The sequence below is a fragment of the Emydura macquarii genome, unplaced genomic scaffold (assembly GCF_026122565.2).
Source record: "Emydura macquarii macquarii isolate MOO-44397 ecotype Brisbane River unplaced genomic scaffold, CSIRO-AGI_Emac_v2 contig_2805, whole genome shotgun sequence".
Taxonomy (NCBI): domain Eukaryota; kingdom Metazoa; phylum Chordata; order Testudines; family Chelidae; genus Emydura; species Emydura macquarii.
Window position 1 is genome coordinate 3,974,962 of NW_027132942.1, and position 27,703 is coordinate 4,002,664.

The 27,703-nt window shown below is 43.8% G+C and overlaps 1 protein-coding gene across 1 annotated transcript in view; it reads right to left on the reverse strand.

Annotated features, from left to right (window-relative positions):
• The window catches only part of ST3GAL3 (ST3 beta-galactoside alpha-2,3-sialyltransferase 3), a 293,993-nt gene that overhangs the window by 175,428 nt on the left and 90,862 nt on the right, over nt 1-27,703 (reverse strand). The window contains exons 4-5 of the mRNA XM_067567759.1: nt 23,838-23,880; nt 1,264-1,356 (exon numbers count right to left, since the gene is read on the reverse strand). Of these exons, the coding sequence (XP_067423860.1) occupies nt 1,264-1,356; nt 23,838-23,880 (136 nt within the window). The remainder of the gene's footprint in view (nt 1-1,263; nt 1,357-23,837; nt 23,881-27,703) is intronic.

Here is a 27,703-nt window from a genome sequence, read left to right on the forward strand (position 1 = left end):
TAAAAAAATTCCAGCCATCATGGTTTCTGGGAAACCCTTGAAAATATGACCCAAAAGGACCGGAAAGACACAAAAAACCAAAAGGTAAATAAAAAGAAACCCAACGTTATTTTTAAGGCAATCTCATAATTTTTGAACACTTGGGGTTGCTGATACCACAGCAGACTTGTTCAGAGAGGAAGATGAGGAGACTAGTGCCATGTTTCATTGGAAAAACTGAATGAGATATAGCAAGACCAGCAGACTCTTCATAGTATGCCTTGGGCTCTGTAAACACTTTCTGGAAACCTCCGCTGCCCAACTCCCAAGCACTTGAGGGCTGGTTTGCCCTTGTGAGCAAGTAGAGAGAATATAACCCTTCTACCACAGATGGCTAAATTTGCCACCAACTGAACAGGTGCAATTCAGAGGAGCTGCACCTGTGGTTTCAGTGGAGTTGCACCTGCTTACACCAGCAGTGAATTTGGCCCTGAGCCTACACTCTTTGTTGACCTATTACTTGGTCCATTGAAGATACAATGCTGTATATTCATGGGGTGAAATCCTGGCCCCACTGAAATCAAGGGCAAAGCTCCCATTGACTTCCAGAAGGCCAGAATTTCACAATGGATATCCACTGGAATTAGTATAGCAAAATAATACAATATAATACAGCAACCATCTACAGGACAAGCATCGAGTAGCATGTTGAGGTTCCTCTGAAACCTCTTCCATTTGGTTCCCCACAAACTCTGTTTGACTCCAGTCTCATCACTCAGGTTCCTTTACAGGCATACAATCAAACCACACTCGAGTTGATCAGGCTCAAGTGCAGAGGGTGGGTACAGGGTATCCCACACATCCAAAGCTACACAGCAAACCTCTTCCTTTATATACATCCATACATTACATTGTATTTGCTATCCACATGTTCTGAGATTGGCTTGGTCACTTTGTAGGAACCAAACCCTGTACAGCATGCATTGTCCATGAATGATGTATTCTTTACCTCATCTTATGTTCCAGGTTTATCTGATTCATTATCATTTTGTCCACTGTAAATGGTTCCCTGAGTTCCCCCTTCTCTTAGCCAGTACAGACATTCTGTTTCCAGCCTGCTGATCCATTTACCTCCATAATCCTGTCTCCCAAGAAATGAAGGCCTCACTCTTGTCCAATTACTCAGGTCAAGCCAGGTTACATAGCATCCTGCATGCAGAGGGGGAAGACAGCTTGGGACGAGCAAGGCTGTAAAGTACAAACACTGGGGAAATGATCACTTACTTTGGGAAGATGGAAGTCATGAGCGCTGATGCATACCCAGGTTTGCAAACTCCCTCAGAGAAATTTGCGTACTTTGATGCTAGTTCTGGAGGCCTGTGGAAAAAAGGAGGAGCGTCAAGACTTTGCAGGGTATGTAAATGTTTAGTGCGTCACCCTGATCTTTTTATTATTTAAATCTTTTCCTTAACAGTGCTTCTCCAAAACAGCTCTGAAGAATATTAACAGAAACAGGTGTTTTTTGTTTTTTTACATTAATATGGGAGAACACCGAACCACCATCGGGTCAGAAATATCTGAAACACCACCAAATCATTACTTTTATGGAGGGACTTCAAACTCTTGGGAAGGTGAAGCTCCAGGAAGGACTTAAAGCTATCCAGATACTATTTTAGATTTGTCTCACCAAAAAGAAGTGAAGATAAAAAGGTAACAGAGAACCACTTATTCAGGCTTTTTTTCTACTGCAGACTAGAAGTAAGATGTCAGGGAAAGTATTACTTACAGGACAAGTTTTAAACATTGTAATCAAATTAACAAAGCAGATTTCTACTAGCCTACAGTCATCGGGCACTGTTTAGACTTTAAAGGGGGTGGATCTTTTGGGTAGCCAGACAGAAAGAGCTGCCATTGTTCTTTTGGGAAGTGGCTTAATAGCACAGCCTGTCACATAATTTAAGGGTAAAGCAGTGAGTGACTCAAGATACAGAAGCATCAAGAAAAGAGCAGTAACCAAAACATAGTCTAAATGGTTAAAGCTTAGCACTGGGAGAGAGGAAATGAGTCTAATACACAACTTTACCACAGACTTGGTATGTGACCTTGAGCAAACATCTTAGCCTCTCTGTGCCTCTGCTCCCCATCCAGAAAATGGAGATAAGTCATTTATATTACAGAAATACTGCAAGGCATAAATCATTAATACTTATAATGCTTACCTGTAGATACCTGGATGCAAGCTACTATGCAAAAATAGTAATAATTACTCCATACAAAGAACTGCAACATTAAGGTTGCATTGTTAACCACTCAACGTCACTGGAAATTGGCAAGTGCTCAGTACTGCTGAGAATTTGGTCCTACAGCAATAAATATACACTGCACCATTGACAGCAACTATTCAACAATGACATTTTTATAGGGTTCTAAAATAGTGGGGAGAAAAGGTTAGTAGTGTGGATCCATGCAGACAATCATCTCAAAGAATCTCAGTTACTACTATAACTGTTCTTTCTTCTCCAAGCATTGCCTACATGGATTCCCTGCTAGTTACTTTGAAAGTAGTTGCTAAAGCCAAAAGGAGTTGGATTCAAAGAGACTCAACTGAACAATGATTTGAGGACTGCCTTCTTGAACTGAGTGCCTGATCTAGAGGCTAAATCCTGGGAGCAACGGTGTGTAAAGGTACCAACAGAACTGCAGGTGGCAGCTTTACTTATCTCTACAACAGAATATTTTGGGACATCGAGCTGCAAGCTATCTTAGACCTGGTGGAATGTCCTTCAACATCTGTTGGTACTGGGATCTGTTACATTAATTTAGATTGAATATACAGACCCAAAGAGTTGAAGTTATTAACACGACCAATCACTATCCAACATTAAACAGTTTTAAACAAGGTTAATGGACCTCAGCCTGTTTAGTACCATGGCAAACACGCCATTAAAAATCCTTCTAACCTTTTCTTAAAGGGGGTGGGGGAGGAGGAAACAAAGAAGGGAAGGGAGAGGAAAACCAGGTAAAGCATTTGAAATGTAAAGTATTAAGTAAGGCTTTCATTTTAGCACCCCTTCATCCCTTTCCCTTCCGAAAATCTGTCAAATATGGAGGGTTTTCCTTCTGAAGTCTCTTAACGGTAATAACTCTCCTTTCTGGGGAAAAAGACTATGTTATTTAAGACAGGCTGGAGCTGCAGTTGTTACTGTTGTTGTTACAGTCCAATCCTGTTTCCTAGAATAAAATAAGACTAACACAGATTAAAAGGGACAGAAAAGAACGACAAAGGTAGAAAATGAAGCTTCTGTCTTTGATACTGACTGACTTGCAACCTCACTGCTGGATAAACACAGGCCCAGCCCACTGTCTGATCAGCCACTCCAAGACCTGGCAAACTGGTATCAGCAGTGGGATGATTAGGGCACTGTGTCTTTCTTGTCACAGGCTCACTCACAGCTGTGTTGCAAACTATAGAGTCTTGGCTGACTAAGCCAGACACTTATGAGACAGAAGGAAAAAAGAGAGGGATAGGAAAGAGAAGAAAGAAGGAGGAGAAGGAAAAGGACACTAAGAGGGGAAGTGTGTGTGTGTGGTGTGTGAGATTGAGAGAGAAGGACACTCTCACAGGGAACCATAGAAGATTCGGGTTGGCAGGGACTTCAGGAGGCCATCTAATCTAAGACCTGCTCAAAGCAGGACCCACCCCAACTCTACATTCCAGGTGGCATCTAAGATTTAGATGGAGCTGGGGTCCAGTCTGGTCAGGATATCTTTCAGGATTAGGATGAAGATGATCCAAGGTCCCAGGAGACAACAGGGGTGACAGCGATGATGATAAAGCTGGCTCCAGCAGTTGTTGGCAGACAGGTGCATCTTCTGCTAATTTTTCTTTTTAAGAACCAGAAAAGGGTGTTTGGTGGAATAGTCCATCTTCTCATTATGACCTCTGTGACAGGGGCTACCGGAGGGTGGTAGTAGGGCGCTATATTAGCCTAAGAATGACCAAGGCCCTGTTCCCCTAGCAGCTGCCCAAGGCTTCCTCCAGGCTGATTAGGGTCAGCTGAGACCCATTAAGCACTGCCTGGGAGCAGATATAAGCTCCCTGCCAGCCAGGCAGGGTGCTTTTGAAGTTTGGAGAGTTTGGTGGTCTGGAGCTTTGGAGAGAAGAAGAAGGAGAAGGAGAACTGGGAGTGGCAAGAGCCAGAGGAAAGCAGGGGCTTGCCCGGTGGATTGGCTACTTAGCCCCAACGAAGACCAGGGCAGGGAAGCAGCCCAGAGAAAAGACTTACACAGTGCCTTATAGCAGCAGCCAGCCACTGCTGTCAGTCAGGGTCTCTGGGCTGGTGTCTGAAGAAGAGGGCAGGCTCGGACACTCCCTACCCCAACCTTAGAACCTAAGGTCCCGAGATCACTGCGAAGGCCTGCGAAGGCCTGAAGGAAGACTGGGCAGAAGCGAGACAGCCGCAATCTTAAGACTGGTGGGAGCCCTGGGCGGCCATTTTGTGCCCACCGCACTGGAAAAGCGCTCGGCCCACGGGAGCACGAAGGCCACCCCATCACACCTCCAATAGACCAAGTTTAAACACATCAATTTCTGTTTCTCTATTCCTCGTTTACCAGTCCTCTTAACACAGTCCATGAGTGGAATCAGTAAAGCCCTTTTTTCTGGATTAATTCAGTCTTTGTCTCGTTCTTGTACCTTTTCTCCCCAACATTTGTTGTGATAGCTTCTTATGATACTTTATGAACTTTCACTCGCTTTTTACAGCTGAACAATTAGGGTAAATCTGTAGGCCCATTTATCACAACATAATCTTTCATGGCAAGGGAACACCCATATGTGCTGCTAAAAAAAAAAAAAAAAAAAAAAAAATCAGAGTCCTGTAGCACCTTAAAGACTAACAAATTCCTGCGGGCATAAGCTTTCGTGGGCTGCAACCCACTTCGTCAGATGCATGAAATGGAAATCACAGATAAGTATAATATATATATATATATATATATACATTTAAGGGTAAGAAGCATAATGGGGAGGACAAGTGCTAACAGTCAATTCAGTAGGGTAGATGAGGCCTATTCACAACCATTGATTAGAAGGTGAGAATGTGTGAACAGTGCCAATTACTTCTTGTAATGAGATAACCATTCCAAGTCCCTGTTCAGACCCAGTCTGATTGTGTCAAGTTTGCAGATGAGTTCCAGCTCTGCAGTTTCTCGCTGAAGTCTGGTTTTGAAGTTTTTTGTAGAAGTATGTCAACTTTCAAGTCAGCTACAGAGTGTCCTGGGAGATTGAAGTGCTCTCCTACTGGCTTATAGACGTTACCACTTTTTATGTCTGATTTGTGTCCATTTTTTTTTTTGCGTAGTGACAGTCTGGTTTGGCCAATGTACATAGCAGAGGGGCATTGCTGGCACATGATGGCGTATATCACATTAGTAGATGTGCAGGTGAATGCGCTCCTGATGGCGTGGCTGATGTGGTTAGGACCTGTGATGGTGTCATTAGAGTTGATGTGCGGGCAGAGCTGGCAATGGGGTTTGTTGCAGGGATAGGTTCCTGGGTTAGTGTTCTTCTTGTATGGTGTATGGTTGCTGGTGAGTATCTGCTTCAGGTTGGGGGGCTGTCTGTAAGCAAGGATAGGTCTGCCTCCCATAGCTTGAGCAAGTGAGGGATCATCTGCTAGGATAGGTTGTGGATCCTTAATGATGTGCTGGAGAGATTTTAGCTGGGGGCTGTAGGTGATGGCCAGTGGTGTTCTGTTGTTTTCTTTGTTGGGTCTGTCCTGTAGTAGGTGACTTCTGGGTACCCGTCTGGCTCTGTCAATTTGTTTCATCACCTCTCCAGGTGGGTACTGTAGTTTTAAGAATGTTTTATGGAGGTCCTCTAGGTGTTTGTCTCTGTCTGAGGGATTGGAGCAAATCCGGTTGTATCTTAGGGCTTGGCTGTAGACAATCGATCGTGTAATGTGTCCAGGGTGGAAGCTGGAGGCATGAAGATATGTATTGCAGTCAGTTGGTTTTCGGTATAGGGTGGTATTAATGTGACCATCCTTTATTTGTATTGCAGTGTCCAGGAAGTGGATTTCTTGTGTGGACTGATTCAGGCTGAGGTTGATGGTGGGGTGGAAATTATTGAAATCCCGGTGGAATTCTTCGAGGGACTCTTTCCCGCGGGGCCAGATGATGAAAATGTCATCAATGTAGTGTAGGTAAAGAAGAGGTGCTTGGGGACAAATTTCGAGGAAGCGGTGGTTAGGTCAGCCATAAAAATGTTGGCATACTGTGGGGCCATGCGGGTGCCCATAGCTGTGCCACTGACTTGAAGGTATGGATTGTCTCCAAATCTGAAGTAGTTGTGGGTCAGGACAAAGTCACAAAGTTCAGCTACCAGGTGTGCCATATCATCATCAGGGAAAATGTTCCTGATGGCTTGTAGTCCATCTTTGTGTGGAATGTTGGTGTAGAGCTTCTACATCCATAGTGGCTAGGATGGTGTTTTCTGGGAGATCACCGATGGATTGTAGTTGTCTCAGGAAGTCAGTGGTATCACGAATATAGCTAGGAGTGCTGGTGACATAGGGCCTGAGGAGAGAGTCCACATAGCCTGACAGTCCTGCTGTGAGAGTGCCAATGCCTGACATGATGGGGCATCCAGGACGCCCGGGTTTGTGGATCTTGGATAGCAGATAAAATAACCCTGGTCGGGGTTCAGGGTGTGTTTCCGTGTAGATTTGTTCCTGTGTTTCTTTAGGGAGTTTCTTAAGTCGAAAAGTAAAAAAAAAAAAAAACTGTGTATTTTAAGGAACAGCTCACTTCTGTTGATTTATTTTTAAGAGCTGTTTACATCTAAGCAATGTAGCCTAGACACATTTGGTCATAGATGGGACTTGGAGAAAGGAAAAGTTATTCTAACTTGGGAATTTCCCTTTTTTAGAATCTTCATGAGCTTGTGGTTAAGGTACAAGATGAAGACCAGAAGATCTGGGTTCAAGTCTCAGCTCTGCCAGATTTGATCTTAGTCAAATTACTTAATCCATCTGTTCCTCATCTATAAAAGAAAGTAATACTTCCTTTCTCTGTTGTGTCTATTTATATTGTAAACTCTTTAGAGTAGGGACTATCCTTACTAAGTGTGTGTGTGCAGTGCCAAGCATAACAGGCCCTTCTGTTTTCTGGGTTCTCGAGATGCTACTATCATACAAACGAAAACAATAAAGGTGGGATTTTAAAAAGTTCCTAAGGAGTTAGCAGCACGTGTCTTTCTGTGGGATTTGTGTTCTTAACTTCCTTAGGTGATTTTGAAAAATCCCCCCCATACAAACAATTGAATCATCGTGACTGTATTGCTACTGTCAAACAGAGAACAGTACTAATGATAAATGATGGTGATTGTGTGGGCTTGCAAGTGCCAACCAATCAAGGAACTCAAAGCAGTTTACAAACATCAAATAAGTCAGACACCACTGTGAAGTAGGTAAATATATATATATATATATATATATATATATATAAATAAAGTGGCTCTTTTAACTCAAAAGATCCCAGAACCACTAAAATGTTGCCCTGAGGTGAAATGTGATATGGCAGTCAGCCAGACCACAGCACACTGCAAACTGTGTAAGTTTGTTTGTATGTGGGTGGGTGTGGGTAAAATTTTAGATGCACTAGGCAAACTCTAACTCTTAAGTGTCATTGGATATTTAGTGTCTGAAGAGTAAAGTAGTGAAAGAACAGAAAGGCTCTCAATCTTTTAACATTTTCTCCAACAGATCCTCGCATCATAAAACTGCATAATGTGGAATTCACCTACGTCAGGAGAAAAAGCTGAATCACCCCTGCTGGGATTTGAACCTGGCACTCCAGGAGTCTAGATATCCCAAGCCAATGGCTGAGAGCACTATTCTGCTGTTTTGGGTTTATTCCAATGCTATATTACTTTGCTATTCACACTGTGGTCTGTTGGGGGTGGTAACAGAGACTTGCAATGACTTCAATTACTGAGAGTGGTTTTCCACTGGCCAGAGTGTGAGGGAAGGATTTATTTTGTCCCCAAGGCTCTTTAACATATATGCAGAATTCATGGATGTGAATCTTAGGAAATTAATGCTTCTGACAAGAAGAAAACTGAAGCTGCACTAACTACTGAACAACTGTGTCTGCTGAACTAGTACTACCTACTTGTCTCACACATGGGCCTCTGGACCACCACCAACCACTGTCACCAAAGTCTAGACGAAATTTAAAGCAACTGAAATATCTCTGTAGCCACCATGGCAATGAGTCCGTCATTGGTGGCACACAGTTTGAGAAGCTAAGGATTGATGTAACTATTTAAATGACACTGGTCAACTCCAAAATGATCCCAGTATTCACACAAAATATCCCCTTACCACAAAACATGCAGACTTTTTTCTATGCTGCTTCTAAAGTTGCCTCCATTATCAAATTAAAATGCCATCATCCGTACAATCCCTGTGAAAGTACAATGGGCTGAAGTGTTCAGTGCATTTGACTCATGTACAGTGCCCAGTGTAGTGGATGTTTGAGCTGTCAATTATGAAAACCACAAAAATATCCAGAACTGCTGATGCCTGAGAGGCAAAGCTGTTAACATTTCTCAGTAGTCATGAAGCTCATGCTTTGGAGTGCCAGAGGCAAAACAGCACTCAGAAGCCAGCCGCAGCTGCTGTCTCAAATCATTTAGCACTTGTTCATCACCCCCTCTCTAGCCACCCATGGGGCTAGTCTTTTACAGAGCCCGTGAAAGAGGAATTTTACATTTTAATTCCATTTGGGGACGTTTTTTATTTGTCTGGTCCCTCCAGATGATGTACTTAGGCCACACTGACATTAGCTGCCACACCTTTCAAGCTTTAAAACAACTGCTAACAAAGATGCTCATAGACAGCATTAGAAATAACTGTAAACGTGGGCCAGGTCAAAGAAACACCCTAGAGTAAGACTGTCTGACTGCTGCCCCCAGCCTCCTTGAGACCTCTTCAAAAGTGAGATGAGTATCCCGTGAGGTTATCCAAGTGAACACAGTGTAACAATATTTATATAAACTTGTTCTATGATTTTTCTACAAAATCCAAACCTTGGCACAGAATTAAAGTCTTTCCTTAAACCAGACTACAACCCTTCCTCTGTAAGAAGACCTACATGTTGGGAAGCTGTACAAGAGGGCAGGGAGTACACATTTAACTCATCAACTGAATTCACACACAGCTATCTGGTTTAAATCTGACTGCCCTCAGTAATCAGACAGCTCCAGAACAGAAGCATGCACTGATTACTAGATGGGTAGCAGCACAGAAGTGAATACACAAGGTACCCCCTCTGGAGTGGCCTTACACTTAGTGGTGGTTAACTTATTAAGAAGCTGCTTCTTTGGGGATCAAGCCTGGATTTTCTTTCTTCTGTAATTATTTTTCTCTGTTATGAAAGAAAGAAATGGCCTCATTCACAGAGCACCTTAGAAGATGACCTTGAGGAGGCATCAGAAAACATGGTGAATGGCATTATCTGAGCTTACTATTTTTTGCGGCTTGCTTTCAAATCACGTCTATTATCTTCACTGGCACCTTCGCAGAAAGCGTAGACAAGCATTTCTGACTGCCTCAATTCCAAAAGGTTTCTGTGGAGAAGCTGCTCTTGTGGCGACCATTTGCTCTGCATCTTGCGAGGCCCCAGATGTGCCCTCCCCTGCCCCCCGCAACCAAAAAGCAAACCATCTGACGTTATTACTATGGTAGGGAGAATGTGAATAAGCAGAAACCCTACACAGCTGTTGGTTGGGTCCTTCCACCAGTGTAGGTTGTGCTTGCTGGGTTTTCAAACCCTTTACATCTTGGAGATGTAACCTGGCATGCTGCACTACAAAGACATGTGTGGATGTGTGTCCAGCAGTTCAAGGCAATCTCTTACTGTAACTTGAGGACCATCATGAATCCCTGAGATGAGGTTCACTATATGAGAAATCTTCTGGAAGGTAGGTATGCTCTGCCTGTCAATGCAGCCAGGGAAGTCCCTATGAAATCTAGATGCTAAACAGACCATTCAAGGTCAATTTGAAGGTCCAGACTGTGAAACAGAGAAGACATGACCTTTACAGACTCCAACACCACCCAACAGGATCTGCCCTTTATCAGCCAATCATCTAGCGATGGGAAAACAATTATGTCCAAATGACGTAGGTGGGCGGCAACTACTGCCAGATTCTTTGAGAACAACCTGGGTGCCAAAGATAGCGTGAAAAGAAGCACCCTGTATTGGTAGTGTTCGTTGTTAAGCTGGAAACAAAGATATCTCCTGTGATGGGTGAATGTGTGGGTAGAAAGTCATGAACTAATCTCCTAATTTTAATGACAGAATTATTGCTGCCAGAGTCACCCATCCTGAATTTTTACCGTTTTACACATCCGTTCAGTGACTTGAGGTGTGAGGCAAACCCACAGACAAACTAGGGCTGCTTGTTCAGCTGCCCCTCCAACAGAGCTGCAGTGAGTCATCAGGCATGCTGCAACAACTCATCTGCATGGACTTACCCTTCCAACAGCGCCTACAGTGACTCAGACTTCAGGCATGTGGCAGAAGCCTATCCTTGAGCACAGCCTAGGTCAGATGACCCCCCAGGCTTCGGTATTTCCCCTACTCCACCAGAGCTGCAAATCAGTCTGTGGAAAAGCACCACCTATCCAGGAACTCTCCTTCTGTCTCGCAGAGCAACAGATTCTCTTGACTCTCAGCCTGCTCTTGATCCAGTTCCTGTTCTTGCTGCAATCTTGCCCAGGCACTGTTCCAGTCTCCTCCAGCATTGTTTTTACCCTACCTCTGACCTGGCTCCAGCACTTTAACCAACCCCCTCCAGCCTTACCTCCGCTTCCTGATTCCCCTGGACCTTTGGACTCTGACCACCTGGCTTCAATCTTTGGCATGTGTCTGAACTCCAGCTACAGTACTGATTTGGCTTCTCCACGGACCCTGACCACCCGGCTTCACTCTGTGGCCTGCACGTGGACTCTGGCTATGGTATTGATTTGGGCTTGTCTACAGACTCTGATCTCAGTTCTGACCCCAGCTTGTCCCTGGACCTCGGTTTCAATGCTACCCTCAGCCCAGTCCCAACCCTAGGTCCAGCTTCAACTTCAACTCCAACCACAAAGCCTGACTATCAGGAAGCAGCACCTCACATGATGTCTAAAATTGGTCTCCTCCCTTCCTTTTTTGGGGTATCAGGAAGTATTTTGAGTAGAATCCCCTTCCTCTGTGTTATACAGGAACTGGTTCTATTGCTCCTAAATTTAGAAGTGAGATCACTTCTTGTTCTAGTAATTGATCATTAGAAGGGTTCCTGAAGATGGATAGGAGGGATAACCTTGAAATGGATTGTGTAACCAGAAGTTATGAATTCCAAAACTCATTCATCTGGTGTTGTATGCTCCCCTGCATCCTGAAAATGAGAGGTAAGGCATCCAAAAGGAGGAAGGGGGTCAGGATATTGCAGCTGTAAAGTCCCATCAGCTGGATGGTTGAGAATCTTAACCAGCCATCAGAACAGTCTCTTGGAGGACATGGGTGTCTGGGAGGATGTAGTAGCTGATGAGAGTTTCTTTTTTGAGTACCTTGGTCTCTTGGCCGGGGATTCAGAGGGACTATGGTAGGTTGAACATGAGACTAGGAATGCTTTTTGTGCTGTGTAAAATCTACTAAATCTCCTCTTATTTACAGGAGTACAGATTCCAAGGGATCTCAGCATGGCTCTCAAGTTCTTTAAAGTAGGTAAAGAGGCATCCGTTGAGCATGCAAAGAGCTTGCAACCATGAAAGGAGAGGTCTTCAATGGTACTTTGAACCTCTCTGGGAAAATCTGACATCTGGAGCCAAGACGCTCTTCTCACAACCACTGCAGTAGATATAGGCCGTGCTGCAGTATCTGCTGCATCTAAGGAGGCTTGGGGTGATGTCTATGATAGAAGTTGACCCTCTTTAATAGTAGCTTGGAAATGATTACAGTGTTCTTCTGGCAGATGCTCAATAAAGGAATTAAATTTGTTATAATTTACGTAGTTGTATTTGCCCATGAGCGCCTGATGGTTCAGTATTCTGAGAACTGAAGTGTGGCTGCAGCCTAGGAATTGCAGCCACAAGTATCGAGCCTCTTATAATCCTTGCTGTATGAGGTGGACTTAGAGCTATCTTGCCTGCCTCTTTCATTAATGGCCTCTACTGCTAGGGAGCTGAGAGCTGGGTCAGAGAATAGAAACTCCAATTCCCTGGCAGGAATGTAATACTTTTTATCCGCTCTGGAATGGGTTTAGAACTCTTTTCACCCATCTCTCTTCCAGTCAGAGTCTGGGTACCCAGACCCGGTACCAAGTCTGTCTTAGATTGAGTTTTCTTCTTTGCCTGTGTGGTGCTGGCATCACTTGGAGCCTGCATGGAACTCCCCTTGAGGCCTAAGATCTCGGTAGCCCTCTTCTGTGTCAGTGACTGAGATCCCCGTGGAAATGTACTCCCTGCCGCCTCCTGTTTAGAGGAAGATTCCAATGAAGACGTTGGAACCGCAGAAGTACTCAGTGCAGCGGTACTACCTACCAATCTAGTGGTTTCTGGTAACTGAGATATTGATGTGACTGGGGCACTAGTGGTACTGGGAAGTCTATGTACAGGGGGGTCCTCTGCCCCTCAATATGCACCTGGACATCAGGGTCCATCATTACAAGTTTAAACTTGATCTCTCTATTTTTTCAGGATCTACCATTGAAGTATGTGCAGATGAGGAGGTTACTTACCTGTAACTGGAGGTTCTTTGAGATATTAGTGAAATCAGGAAGGCCAAAGCACAATTGGAGTTACAGCTAGCAAGGGACGTGAAGGGTAACAAGAAGGGTTTCTACAGGAATGTTAGCAAGAAGGCGGTCAGGAAATGTGTGGGCCCCTTACAGAATGGGGGAAGCAACCTAGTGACAGATGAAGTGGGAAAAGCTGAAGAACGCAATGCCTTCTTCCCTCTGTCTTCACAGACAGGTTCAGCTCACAGATTACTACACTGGGAAGCACAGAATGGGGGAGACGGTGAGCAGCTCTCAGTGGTGAAAGAACAGGCTCATGACTTTAGAAAAACTGGACATGCACAAGTCCCTGGGGCCAGATGCAATACATCTGAAAGTGCTGAGAGACTTGTCTGATGTGATTACAGAGCCATTGGCCATTATCTTTGAAATCTCATGGCTATTGAGGGAAGATACGGACGATTGGAAAAAGGCAAATATAGTGCCCATCTTTAAAAAAGGGAAGGAGGAGAATCTGGGGAACTACAGACTTGTCAGCCTCACCTCAGTCCCTGGAAAAATTATGGAGCAAGTCCTCAAGGAATCCATTTTGAAGCATTTTGAGGAGAGGAAGATGATCAGGAACAGTCAGCATGGATTCACCAAGGCAAATGAACCTGATTGCCTTCTATGACGAGATGACTGGCTTTGTGGATGTGGGGAAAGCAGTGGATATGATATACCTTGACTTTAGCAAGGCTTTTGATATGGTCTCCCACAATATTCTTTCCAGCAAGTTAAAGAAGTATGGGTTGGATGAATGGACTATACGATGGATAGAAAGCTGGCTTGATTGTCAGGCTCAACAGGTAGAGATCAATGGCTCAATGTCTAGTTGGCAGTCTGTATCAAGCAGAGTGCACCAGGGGTTGGTCCTGGGGCCAGTTTTGTTCAACATCTTCATTAGTGATCTGGATGATGAGATGGATTGCACCCTCAGCAAGTTCCTGGATGACACTAAACTGGGGGGAGTGTAGATACGCTGGAGGGTAGAGATAGGATACAGAGGGACCTAGACAAATTGGAAGATTGAGCCAAAAGAAATCTGATGAGGTTCAACAAGAACAAGTGCAGAGTCCTGCACTTAAGACAGAAGAATCCCATGCACAGCTACAGACTGGGGACTGACAGACTAGGCAGCAGTTCTGCAGAAAAGGACCTGGAGATTACAGTGGACAAGAAGCTGGATATGAGTCAACAGTGTGCCCTGGTTGCCAAGAAGGCTAACGGCATATTGGGCTGCATTAGTAGAAGCTTTGCCAGCAGAACACAGGAAGTGATTATTCCCCTCTATTCGGCACCATTGAAGCAACTTCTGGAGTATTAAACACCTCAGCTTTCTTGATATCATCAGTTATTAGCTCTCCTTACCTCTAAGCAGAGGACCTACATCTTCCCTTATCTTTTTCTTGCTCCTAATGTATTTAAAGAATCTCTTATTGCCTTTTATGTCCCTTGCCTGGTGTAAATCATTTTCCCCCTTCACTTTTCTGATTTTGTCCCTACATATTTGTGCTGTTCTGTTGTACTCCTCATCAATATGACCACGTTTCCACTTTTTATGGGATTCTTTTTTGATTTTCAGATCATTAAAGAGCTCCTGATGGAGCTATATTGCCCTCTTACTATTCTTCCTATGTTTCCTTTGCATCAGGATAGTTTGTACTAGTGCCTTTAATACCGTCTCCTTGAGGAACTGCCAGCTTTTCTGAACTATTTTTTCCCTTAGATTTTCTTCCCATGGCACCTTACCCACCAATTCTCTGGGTTTGTTTAAGTCCGCCTTTTTTTTTTTTTTTTTTTTTTTTAAGTTAATTAACCTTATTCTACTGCCCTCACTCCTTCCTTAGAACAGGGGTGTCAAACTCACTTGTTATGGCAGGCCAGATTTGAATTAAATGTACTTCAAGTGGCCATACATACCATAAATCAAAATACTAGGCACAACCATTTTTATGTAGGTTTATATTTTATTTGCTAGATATCGGCGATATAAAAACTGCAGTAAATTCACTTCTACAACTACTACTATTTTACGATTAAAAGTATCGATCAATGATTAAGAATTATAGTACTGCGCAATGCCCCAAGACCACACTACCCCTCTCCCGCCTTTTGGAGCACTGTGTCTCCTGCACACAGCGCTCCATGCACTGCTGCCAAAGTGCTCCGATCTCGTGGCAGTCCGTGACGCCACGACATCTCACGCCATTTTACTCTCTAGCAGCAGCGTGCGCTGTCGCGAGATCTCACCAGGTTGTACTCTCTGGCAGCACTGCCGTGACATCTCACGGCATTGCACTCTCCGGCGGTGTCGCGCACAGATCGCGTGACACCACTAGAGACTACAACGCCAAGAGACGTCGCGGCAGCACGTGCTGCCACCAGGGGCTGGACCAAAAAGGCTGGTGGGCCGTATCTGGCCCGGGGGCCAGATCTTTGACACCCCTGCCTTAGAATCATGAAATCTATCATTTCATGATCGCTGTCATGCAAATTGCCTTTCCCCTTCAGATTCGCTACCGATTCCTACCTGTGGGTCAGAATCAAGTTTAAAATGGCTGTGCTTCTGGTTATATCCTCTACTTCCTGGAACAAAATGTTGTCCCCAATACAATCCAATAACTTATTGGGGATTTTGTGTTTTGCCTCATTACTTTCCCAACAGATGTCTGGATAGTTAAAGTCCCCCATTACTACCAGATCCTGTGTTTTGGCTATTTCTGTCATTTGTTTTAGAAATGCCTAATCCACCTCCTCTTCCTGATTTGGTGGTCTATGTAGACACTCACCATGACGTCATTCCTATTTTTTAATGCTTTTACCTTTACCCCCAGTCTCTCAACTGGTCTGCCTCCCTCCTCTTTCTGGCCTCAGAACAAGTGTATATATCTTTATGTATAATGCAAAGAAATAGATGTATTAAGCTATAGACTAGTTTCCCAAGGGAAACGATGAAAGCCTCCCAAATTTGGACAGTTTAAATTGGCTTGTCAAAACAATGAGAAATACACAACAGAGAATGTTCCTACCCTGGCAGTTTGGAAGAAATTTGTTACGTCTAATTTCTATGAGTTTATGGGAAAAAATGAAAAAAGACAAAAATCAAGGTACAGATAGGCAGGGACAAATCTCTAAGCAACAGGTACCAGGAAAGTTTAGATTTCCAACAAGTTTACCACTTGGAGTTTTTTTGCAGTTTTTGATGGCAAAGCACCACATGAAGACAGACACACACACACTTTCAAATCTACCTCACACTCCGGAAACAAAGTGAAGAGAAAGGGGTTTATTTCAGCTCCATTACTAAAGTTCTGAAGGGAAGAAATTTAAACAAACAGCAGTAATCCAATCTGTGTGTATTCCTAGCTCAGGCTCCCTCCATTTTTATGGCTCTCTCACAGTCTGGATCAAGTTTCATTTGAATTTGGAGGGTGAAAGTTGTTTGTTTGGTTTTTTTGGCTCTCCATTTATTTTTTAAAAAGACTTCAGTTTCGTCACATTTTATTTCTTATGAGATAAGGTTTCTGATTACACTGAATATTTAAACATCTCTGTAATATCACCCACATCTTCACTATAAAATAAAATTGTGAGACAACATAAGACAATTACTCAGTACCACAGAATATCTAGCCACTGAGCCCAGAAAATTTAAAAAACATCCCTCATTTTATTTAAATAAGCACCCAAAAGGCAGATGTAAACCCAAATTTATTTACAGCATCCTATTTATTAATAGTGAGTGCTATTATAATCATCCAGGCTAATCTAGTAGCTTCTTTTTCAAATTAGTTATTTGTGCAAATCTTTTGCACATATACTATACAAATTTCACTTCTATATCTCATACTACATGCTACAAACCTTGTGCATCACTGTGTAAGTCATCAATCAGCAACGATTTTATTAAGTCAAGTGCCATCAGACTTGCACTCTAATGTAATGATGACGTGGATAGAGCATCTCCCATTCAAACTTTATTGTAAAAAATGGCTGATAGCATCAAGTTATGTTTTTACTCCATGCTCCACCACTCATTTTTGGAAATAATCCAAAGATTTCTTGTTCAATATAATAAATAAATGTTTACGTCAATTAAATTGAATTAGTTCACACAATATAATTCTCATTCTGTAAATTTAAAATAAATTACCCTCACAAACGACATTAAAAAGAACGTTATTAAGGTTGCAAAGTCAAGCACTCAAAAGTTCGGTAATACTTTATAAAGGCTGCCTGTGCAACCTTAATTTGCCCCTCCTCCAGTGCATATGCATTATGGTAAGTATTTAATTACATCGTCACATACTATTTTTTCCACAGGACCCCTGCCTCACTCAGTGCACAGAACGGATGGTGCTCACTTAATGAGCAGCCATTCAATAATTTCTTTTCTCCTTGACGTTTAATGTGTGGCCCCTTTACCTATTTACTACATGCTATTCAAACCCTGCTCTAAAGACACAATTACTAATTTCTTCACTGGCTTTTCTATAGCCCTCATGACTGGAATACCTGAGTGCATCACAAACACGAATTAAATGTAATTTCACAACCTCTATGAGATGAGTAGGTACTTTTAGCCCCATTTTTGGATGGAGAGCTCAGACAGCACACCTGTGAGCCTGCACATGCACCTAGTGCCTTCTCATGCTGCCATGCGAGGACATAAAGGGTGAGGCAACTGCAACACGTCCACCATTCCCTCTCTAGCCTTGTGTAGGGTAAGCAAATAGCTTAAAGGTCCTGGCCCTTGGGCAGGGCAGGAGCAGTCTCTAGCCCTGTGTGGGGCAAACAGACCAAGGTCCGGCCCTTGAGCAGGGCAGGGCAGGGCAGGCAAGGAGAATAGTGTGTAGCCCCTGGCAGAGCACACGAAGAGTTTACAGCCCGGCCCCCAGGCAGGGTGGGGCCGAAAAGGCAGACAGTCTCTAGTACCGTGCGGGGTGCTCACCCCAAGGTCGGGGTAGGAAGGGGGGAGGGGGACACAGGCCCACCCGACTCCACTGCGTCCCAGCCCAGGGCCCTGGCAGTGATGAGCTCTCCACCACTGAGTCAGCGGGGCTCCAGCCTAAATGCCCCGACCTAGCTACAGGCCACGACACAGCCGGACTAGTGCCTGGCTTCCCTGGGCTCCTTCCTTCCCCCCTTTCCCTGGCGTACCTTGTCCTCCAAGCCACCCTCAGTCTCCTCAGGGTACTCCTCCAGGGGGAGATTCCAGAACCCTTCAGCCTCGTTGATCAGTGGCAGGTCCTGCAGCTCCTCGGGGCCATCAGCGGATGGCAGCTCCCCCAGGTCAGAAGGGCCAGGTATCTCCTCCGGCACGCAGGGGTCCTGGATCTCTGGCAGCTCCTCCAGGTCACAGGGCCCGGGTACTTCATCGGGAACACCGGGCTCAGGCTGCTCCGGCAGATCCTCAGGGCCCCAGGCAGTGGGCACCTTTGGCATCTTCTCTTGGGGGTAGCGGTCAGGCTCCGGTCCCAGCACCCAGGGAGAGACATCCTTCTCCCTCGGCCGCTTTCTCCCAACTGAGCTGAGAGGACAGCCCTTTATACTTCCCCTTCCTGTCCCGCCCCTCTGCTTCCGGCCAGGTGGGGGTGGACTTCCAGGTTCCGCCCCCCAGTGGGGGGCTGGCCCTTCCTCACTGTCTCTGAGGGAGGCCACACCTCCCGACCTCTACAGGGCCAGTGAGAGGCCGAAAGGGAGTAGTGGTTCTGTCCCAGCAAAAATCTGAGGTAACACCTGTGGCTTGGTATAACTGAGATGTGGAAATATGAATCTTGAAGGTCGAGGGTTGAGAACCAATCTCCTCCTTCTAATGCTGGAATGATTGTGGATAACATGACCATCTTGAACTTCTGAGCTTTGATGAATTTGTTGAGCACTCTGAGGTCCAGTATATGTTTCCAAACTCCCTTTTTTCTTCGGTACCAGGAAGTAATGAGAATAGAAGCCTCTGCCCCTTAGATGCATAGGCACTGGCTCTATTGCTCCTACACTGAGGAGGTGGTCTATCTCCTGAGGTAATAAGCTCTCATGAGAAAAGAGTCCCTGCAGAAGGATGAAGAAGGGGGTTTGGAAGGTGGAAGGGAGGAGAAATGGATGGAGTATCCTCTCTGGACAATCTCCAATACCTACATCAGTGACCAGGATTGATTCCTTGCAACTGAGGTACTTTTTGAAGCCCGGAGAGCCAAGCATACCCTTTGTCCAGGGAGGTGCCTCCCACACCAGGGTGTGGATGACAGAGTCCCATTCTTCCTTTTTTTTTTTTTTTTTTTTTTTTTTTTTTTTTTTTTTTAAAGGCATGGCCAAATAAAAAGTAAACAGGAAAAAAAAAAAGGAAAGAAAAAGGGACTTCAAAGGAAATTAGAATGAGCAATTCTAAGAGACTTAATGATCCAGGAATGGACAGCTATTAACTTCCTCTGTAGCCATGGTTGAGAAGGAACTGAGAAGGGAATGCCCACATGCCCTAGTTAGCTGGTTAGCCTGGCTGGTAAGGAGTAGCGCATGCACGGGTGTTATGGACTGCTACCAAAAATCTCTGATCAATGTGCAGGGACACAGAAACACCTACAGTGGAGCACCCATAAGAACACTACTTGAAGAAGAATCTTATTTCTGTAATTGCACATATGGTAGGTACAAATGTAAATAAATAAAAATAAATAACTCACTAAGTCATTTAACAGATCTCTTTCCCTGAGCATCCATGAAGGTATAACTAATTCAGAACCTGTGTGTTGTTTGCAAATTTGTCTGCCTTGCTACTCCCCGCCTCCCTCCTGCCACTTGAAGTTCATTAACAAACCCCACCTTTAAAAAAATGAAAAGAATTTCCACAGAATAATTAGTCTACTTAATACTTAACCAATAAAGGCCAGAAGAGAACAAGGAGTCTTTCCTTACTACAAATATATTGCAAAGCTTTCCTCCCAACTGAGAGGAGGGTTCCTCAAGATGCGTGATTTTTCTTCGCTAATGACAAGGTTTTTGGCCTGAAACACTGTCTGTGCAAAGAGAACTATTTTCCAGATGTCTCTTTAAAAGACAAACAGCACAATATTATAAAGATCTGCATTCCACTTCCAAGTCAGATCCCCCTGCAAGGCCACTTCAGGGAGGTATGCATCAGAAATAAGATTTCAAAGGAAAATAGAATTCAAAGCAATTCCAGATATTCCTACAAAGGGGAAGAAACAAATCTGGTTTCTTTGCAACTCCCAGAAACAAAGGAGAATCCCAAAAGCAAAATAATTGTTACATAGCTGTAATTATAACAACTACACTATAAATCAATCTGAATAAGCTGGATTGGGCATCTGCAACGTAAAAGAGGCAGAGATAGCTGCAGGGAGGAAATTAAACTGTCAAATGTGAAATACCACCCTTTATTTATACCAGCTAAATAATTTCCTGTGTATTATTTGGTTTAAACCATGAACTAAAGCATTTAAGCCCTTACTGCAGGTCTACCTTCATAAGGAAGGTTAGTCCTTCACTAAATATCTTAAATGTCACCAACTAATGACAAAAGACAGACATGGAACGACTGAAAGAGTAGGGAAAAGAGGAGAAACTGAATTCTATTGTCCCAGTGTTTCACCAGGTCATTCAAGGTTCTCACATGCTGTCAATGATTAAGGCAACATTATAAAGTTACAGGAGTGGCAGAATTCCAATCACATCTACAACAGCAGCCACCTAACGAAGCCATTTCTGTCAATAGGGTCTTCAAACACAAAACACATTATCCATCAGGCCTTCAGCCCAGGTGTCCACCAACATGGGCTGCTCCCAGCAGAGTGCTATCTTCATTATTAAGGTCTATAGAAAATGTATCAGATCGCTTAGCTTGTACCGTTTCATGTTCATCCATTCTGGTTTTTTAACCCATCTTTACTTTTCCATTCTCAATTGCTCTATTCCCATGTTATTGTTGCAGATGGAGTGTACCTAAGACCCAAGCATTACAGATGTGAATGAGAGAAACTGGAGAGCTTCAAAACACAAGAAGATAAGACAGATCACTGTAGCTGGTGGAGAGAAGAAGCTGCATTTTGCCCAGTCTTCAAAGGAATACAGGCAGTAAAGTTCCACTATGACTGGCGCATGCAGGAAAATTAGCGCTATATACAGTACAAAGTACTTCTGGTTATTCTCTCCTACCCAGCATTAACCATGAACAATGACAATCCGTTTTCAACAAACACCACTTCATACCAGTCACCTGTCCATGCCGCTGCTGGTCTAGCAGCTCGCAGTCTCAATGCAGCGCTCCATTTGGCTAACAAGCCAAGGAAGCCTGCAAACAATGCCCCAGTGCTGCTGCTCTGTGCAGCTGTATCCCTTCTACGAACGCAGCACTACAATACAATCTTTAACTACACACTCACATCGTAATTTCTCAAATAATTATAGGTAGTGCAAATAGCGACATCTATAGCAAAGGCTGCCTGACCCTTTCCATTATAAGTCCCTGTTTTCAGTTGTTTATAACTGTGCCAAAGTTAACAATTTGGGATGAAATTTCCTCTCTCAGGTGTCTGCCTCTGGCTAAATATTTTTGGAAAGCAAGATCAAAAACACTTCAGTCATTTCTGAGAACAATATTAGGGGAAAATACATTGCTTGTCCTGCTGGAAAAAAAATCTTATAGTGGCTTAACTAAGGAGCCCTACCGTCTCCAGGCTTTGAAGCAGAGACTTGAAATTTGGCAGTGGAGAGAGGAGGGTCAGCCTGGTGTCAAGGATGTACCTTTTATAATCTCTGTGAAAATTTACCCAAATTTGACCAAGTTATAAGCCTCATTTTCAGAGTACTCAATTTAAGATGCCTGGGATCTGGATTGCTAAAGTGCCATACACTCACAACTGCAACTGAAGTCATTGGGAGATCTGCTCTAAACATAGAAAGTGCTATAAAATGCTAAGTATTTTGTAATATCAGGCGCAAGGCTTCTCAGATTGGGCACCCATAACTAATTGACAATTTTTACCTTAATCTCTGTACCTCAGTTTTCCATGTATAGAATGGAGATAATATATTTAACTTCCCAGAAGTGCTGTGAAGGTGAATCCATTTGTGTTTGTAGAGCACAAAGATACTACACTGACAGCACTATAGAAGAGTTCATGAGGAAATAAGTAATTATGCATGTAGTGAAGAGTTTGGATGCATACAGTAAATAATATACAGAGCCATATATTGAATGAGGATAAAAAATACCACCCATCCTGTGCACGAAATGAGGCACGGTCCTGCAGAAAAAAAACCTGATCATGTAATTAAAAACTGCGCCAAAACGCATATGAAAAATGGGGCCAAATTAAGGTTGAATGGGCAATTTTAATTCGGGCATTTTCTCACTTTTGAGTCCTTGACCTCCAACCTTAACATTCTTTCAACATAGTTTTTTGGGGATGTGTAAAGTACATAATACACAACTATTTCTACCATCTCAGATACATGTGTAGCATCTTCTACTACTGTGTACTACTCTTTATGCCAGAAAAAAACAGATGATGATGGTACTTTCCATACCAAACGTACAGTGAAAGAGAGTGGCATCTACACAGAAATTTTTTATTCACTATGCACCATATAATATTTGCAGTGGATGAGAGAAGGGCTTTTATGGGGCTTCCCATTCACAAGAGAGAGATCCAATGCAGAATGCAGCATTTCAGCCAGCCCTGAGCTAAGGCTTCAATGAGATGCTACAATCAACCACTACAACCAATCTTTACAAAATGTCAAGGAAGCAGTTGTGTGTATCTGAGGCATTGTACAAGTAACGCAAGTTCAAGACGTTCCAACCAGTGGATTGTTTCAATGCCTGTTCATCCAACACAGACAGGAGCAGGTGGTCAACTAACAACTTCTTACAATGAAATTATTATAGTCATTGACCTCAGACTACAGAGTTGCTGCTCACCATTAGTGTCAGCAAATTTAGTGTCAGTTTGACTGATATAAGGCCATTCCAGCTGCTGTCACAATCAGACCTACCAACCTTCATAACTTTTCCCCCATCTATGGCGTGGCAAATGGCTTTCCCACCACCACCCACTCAACACACAACTCATAGCTTCAGAGATTTTAAGGTCAGAAGGGACCATTAGATCATCTAGTCAGACCTTCTGGACAACAGACCAGAGAATTTCATCCTGTTACTCCTGTATTGAGGCCAATAACTTGTTTTTAGCTAAAGCGTATCTTCCTGAAAGACACTCTGCCTTGATCTGAAGACTTCAAGAGATGAAAAATCCACCACCTCACTTGGATATTTTATTCCAATGGTTAATCACCCTCACAGATAAAATTTGTGCCCCGTTTCTAATTTCAATTTGTCTGACTTTAACTTCCAGGCACCAATTCTTGTGATGCCTTTCTCTGTTATGTTAAAGAGCCATTGAATACCTGGTATCTCCCTGTGAAGGTATTTATACACTTTACTGAAGTCACCTCTTGACCTTGTTCTTGATAAGTTAAATGGATTGAGCTCCTTACGTTTCTTGCTGTCAGGCATTTTTTCCAGCCTCAAATAATTTGTGTGACCCTTTTTTGCACCTTCTCCAATTTTCCAACGTGCTTTTGGGGCCATGTGTGAATGACTCAGATGTGAAGAAATCAGTTTCCAGCTTCCGAGTTACATTAAAGCTTACTATTTTCCATGGTTTTACAGGTTTAATTAACTTTGCCTCATTCTGCAGACTAGAACTAGGACTCCCAGGGCAGAAAGACAGATATGGTTTAAGGTTAATGTTAATATCCCTCTTGATCAGCCATCAAGAACTGCAAGGGAGTGAACCAAAGTCTCTGCCAGCCTGGCGAGGCATGAGACAGCAAAATCCAGGGAGCAGGAACCTCCCAGGCTGCTCCTAAACTCATCCCTCCCATCTGGCAGTGTGTGGTCCTCTCAACCAATCCACACACTGCATGAATAACCCCAGAATTTGTATTGTCTTCAATGGAAACCAGAACAAGAGACAAAGGGAAGTAGCACTCTGATTGTTCTACTCACAGTTTTGAGTCCAGTTTCAGAAGAAAGCCCAGTTTGTCATATTCTGAAAGACAAAAACAGGAGACTTCATGTAATAGCCGCAGCTAGTGACTCTCCCATCAGGTGCACAGGACAGTACAGCCGCTCCTCGCTGAACAGCACAAATATTTCTGACTGGCAATGACAACTGGAATTTACAGTGTAGTCAATAACCTATACACATTATAGAGTAACGTTAATGAAGTGCACTCACCCAAAATAATCCTCCTGAATCTCCAGGTTCATTCATTCCAAAGTCATTAGCACTAGTTGAGGCATTTGCAGGAAGAGCCTGAAGAAGCAGCACTGCACAACACGCTGAACAAGGCGGCACACCACGCTTTCCTGAGTAGAGTGGAGCTAGTCTTGTCACTAACTCACCATGCAAACGTCCTCCTCGCTTCTGGAAGTGGTACAGCTTTCCAGTTTCTTTTGACTGTCTAAGACCACCCCATATCTCCAACTCTGTGATTAAACAAGTGTTCTCCAGCTAGGGTTGCTAATAAAGGCATACAAACACTCTGGGTACAGGTGATAATGCACAGACTGCATCTGAGAGGAGTGGAGAGCTCTGGCGCCCTGCGATGAGAATCTGGGGATGAGCTAATCAGGATTTGTGCCACTCCGGAACAACAGGGAACAGCTACAGAAACGGTTCCACTGGAAAGTCTGTTTCTATGACTCATGTACAGAATGAAATGCAAACACTTTTATTTTAACAACTATAAATACCTCGTGATCTTGTAAATCAAGTACTATAAAATACTCTAGACTCCTGGTGAGACATCGCAAGAGATTTAATTTTTGCTTTTTAGTATAATTTATTATTTGTACTGTGGTAGTGCCTAGGGGCACCCATACATGGAGCCTTAGCCAGGCTTCACTGCACCAGGCACTGTACAAATAAAGAACAAAGACATGATCACTGCTCCAAAGAATTTAACAATGAGTAATTATTACTTTCAAAGGAATAAAAATGCTGCTCCCGTTTGTGCCAGGGAAAGGGAGCAAGAGAAAAGTCTGTGCAGTTGAGAAGTTGAGTAACTGGAAAGTTGTGAGAAGAGGTGTCCTACAAGATGTCCTCACTGCTAAAAGTCCGTCTTCATTATGAAGAGATTTGGGAAACCCTGGTGTAAAATATTGCTTATGAGCTCACAGGTCATCCACACTATCTACCGCCAGAAGGAGATAGCTTAACTATGTGCCTGAGACGAAATCATGACCTCACTAAAGTCAGTGGAGGCTTTTCCACTGAATTCATTGTGACCAGGAGTTCCCCTTCAGTAAATGAGAAGAATTAAGATTCAAGCTACCAAGGGGTTGCACACTTCATAGCGTCTGTGGGCTTAGATTATTGCATGTGCGAGGGGCTCCTTGCATTCCTCCATTCCCCACATTTTGGGGACTCCTGCAATCATTATTATTTCTTTTCTTTCTGTCTGGGACACAAGCCATGCAGAGTGCCAACTACAGACCATCACACCAGGAAGAAGAGGTGGATGAAGCTTTTTTTCAATAACTAACAAAATCATCCAAAGAACAGGACTTGGTGGTGATGGGGGACTTCAACTACTCAGACATCTGTTGGGAAAATAAAAGAGCAGTGCACAGACTATCGAACAAGTTCTTGGAATGCACTGGAGACAAATTTTTATTTCACAAGGTGGAGAAAGCAACTGGGGAGGGGCTGGTCTAAATTTGAATTTGACAAATAGGGAGGAATTGGTTGAGAATTTGAGTGAAGGTGATCAATGAGATGATAGAGTTCATGATTCTCAGGAATGGTAGGAAGGAAAACAGCAGAATAAAGGAAATGGATATCAAGAAGGCAGAGTTTAGTAAATTCAGGAGTTAGTAGGTAAGATCCATGGGAAGTAAGTATAAGGGGAAAAACAGTCCGTGAGAGATGGCAGTTTTTCAGAGAGATGTTATTAAAGGCACGAGAGCAAACTATCCCACTGCGTACGAAAGATAAAACATGGCAAGAGACCACACTGGCTTAATCAAGAGATCTTCAGTAATCTGAAACTCAAAAAGAGAGTCCTACACAAGTAGAAATTAGGTCAAATTACAGAGGATGAATATAAAAAACACCACAAACATGTAGGGACAAAACTGGAAAGGCTCAGACACAAAATGAGATTAAACCAGCGAGAGACATGAAGGGTAACAAGAAAACATGGGTGGGGAGGATAAACCTTCCCAGACAGCCGCTCCACCTCTCCACCCCACCCGGCCCCCACCCCTCTCCCCCGAGAGGCGTGAATGGCAGGTGAGGGTGGACCTCAGGGGAGGGGGCGATGAGGCGCAAATGGCCAGTGGAGTGGCCCCAAGACCCTCTCACCAAAGGTGCCCGGAGCCCAGCTTGTGCCTGGCTTTTGTGGGGGCTGACATCGGATGCTAAGGGGCCACAGGCACTGGCTGGCTGTGCAGGACCAGAGGAGCATCCCGCACGCTGGAGCCGGGGGCCACTGGGCTGAGCAACTCGGGGACCAGCAAAACGCTCGCTCCCCTCCAGGCAGCCCCAGTGCTCAAAGGGACCTCTGCACAGGTTGCAGCCCACCCCCCCGGCAGCTGCAGCGAGAGAGAGCTGGGGGCCCGGCAGAGAATCAATGCAGGTAAGTGCTTGCAAGAACAAATCATGTCTAATGCCAATCTAATGCCTTTCTCTGAGAGGGTAACAAGACTTGTGGATGGGGAGGGGCAGCAGATGTGGTGCAAGGCTTTTGACACTGTCTCGCATGACCTTCTCATAAACAAACTAGAGAAATACAAAGGCTAGATGATACTATAAGGTAGGTGCATAACTGGCTGGAAAACCATTCCCAGAGAATAGTTATCAATGGTTCACAGTCAAGCTGGAAGGGCATTTGAGTGGGGCCCTGCAGGTCCGGTTCTGTTCAATCACTTCATCAATTATTTAGATAATGGCATAGAGAGTAACACTTATGAAGTTTGCAAACAATGTGAAGCTGGCAGGGGTTGCAAGTGCTTTGAAGGATAAGACTGAAATTCAAAATGATCTGGATAAATTGGAGGAATAGTCTGAAGTAAAGAGGATTAAATTCCATAAGGACAGATGAAAAGTACTCCACTTAGGAAGGAACAATCAGTTGTATACATACAAAATGGGAAACGACTGCCTAGGAAGGAATGGTACAGAAAGGGATCTGGGGGTTATAGTGGATCACAATGTAATATGCGTCAACAGATTGCAAAAAAAAAAAGCAATCATCATTCTGGGATGTATTGGCAGACATGCTGTAAGCAAGACAAGAGAAGTAATTCTTCCACTCTTCTCCACAATGATATGGCCTCATCTGGAGTATTGTGTCCAGTTCTGGGCACCACATTTCAGGAAAGATGTAGACCAACTGGAGAAAGTCCAGAGGAGAGCAACAAAAGCGATTAAAGGTCTAGAAAACATAACCTTTGAGGAAAGATTGAAAAAAAATGGGTTTCTTTCATCTAGAGAAGAAAAGACTGAGGGAGACATGATAACAGTTTTCAAGTACATAAAAGGCTGTTACAAGGAGGAGGGTGAAAAATTATTCTCCTTAACCTCCGAGGACAGGACAGGAAGCAATGGACTTAAATTGCAGCAAGGAAGGGTTAGACTGAACATTAAAAAAAACTTCCCAACTATCAGGGTTGGTAAGCACTGGAACAAAATGCCTAGGGAGGTTGTGGAATCTCCACCACTAGAGAACAGAACAGTACGAGGGAGAATCTGGAAAAGGGTTTCCTCCCTCAGCCACAGGGGAAATATAATAAAGAAGAAGTATGGCATGGGGTAGACGTAACTGAACAGACCTGGTGACTGCATTCTCACTCATGCTAGGAAATTA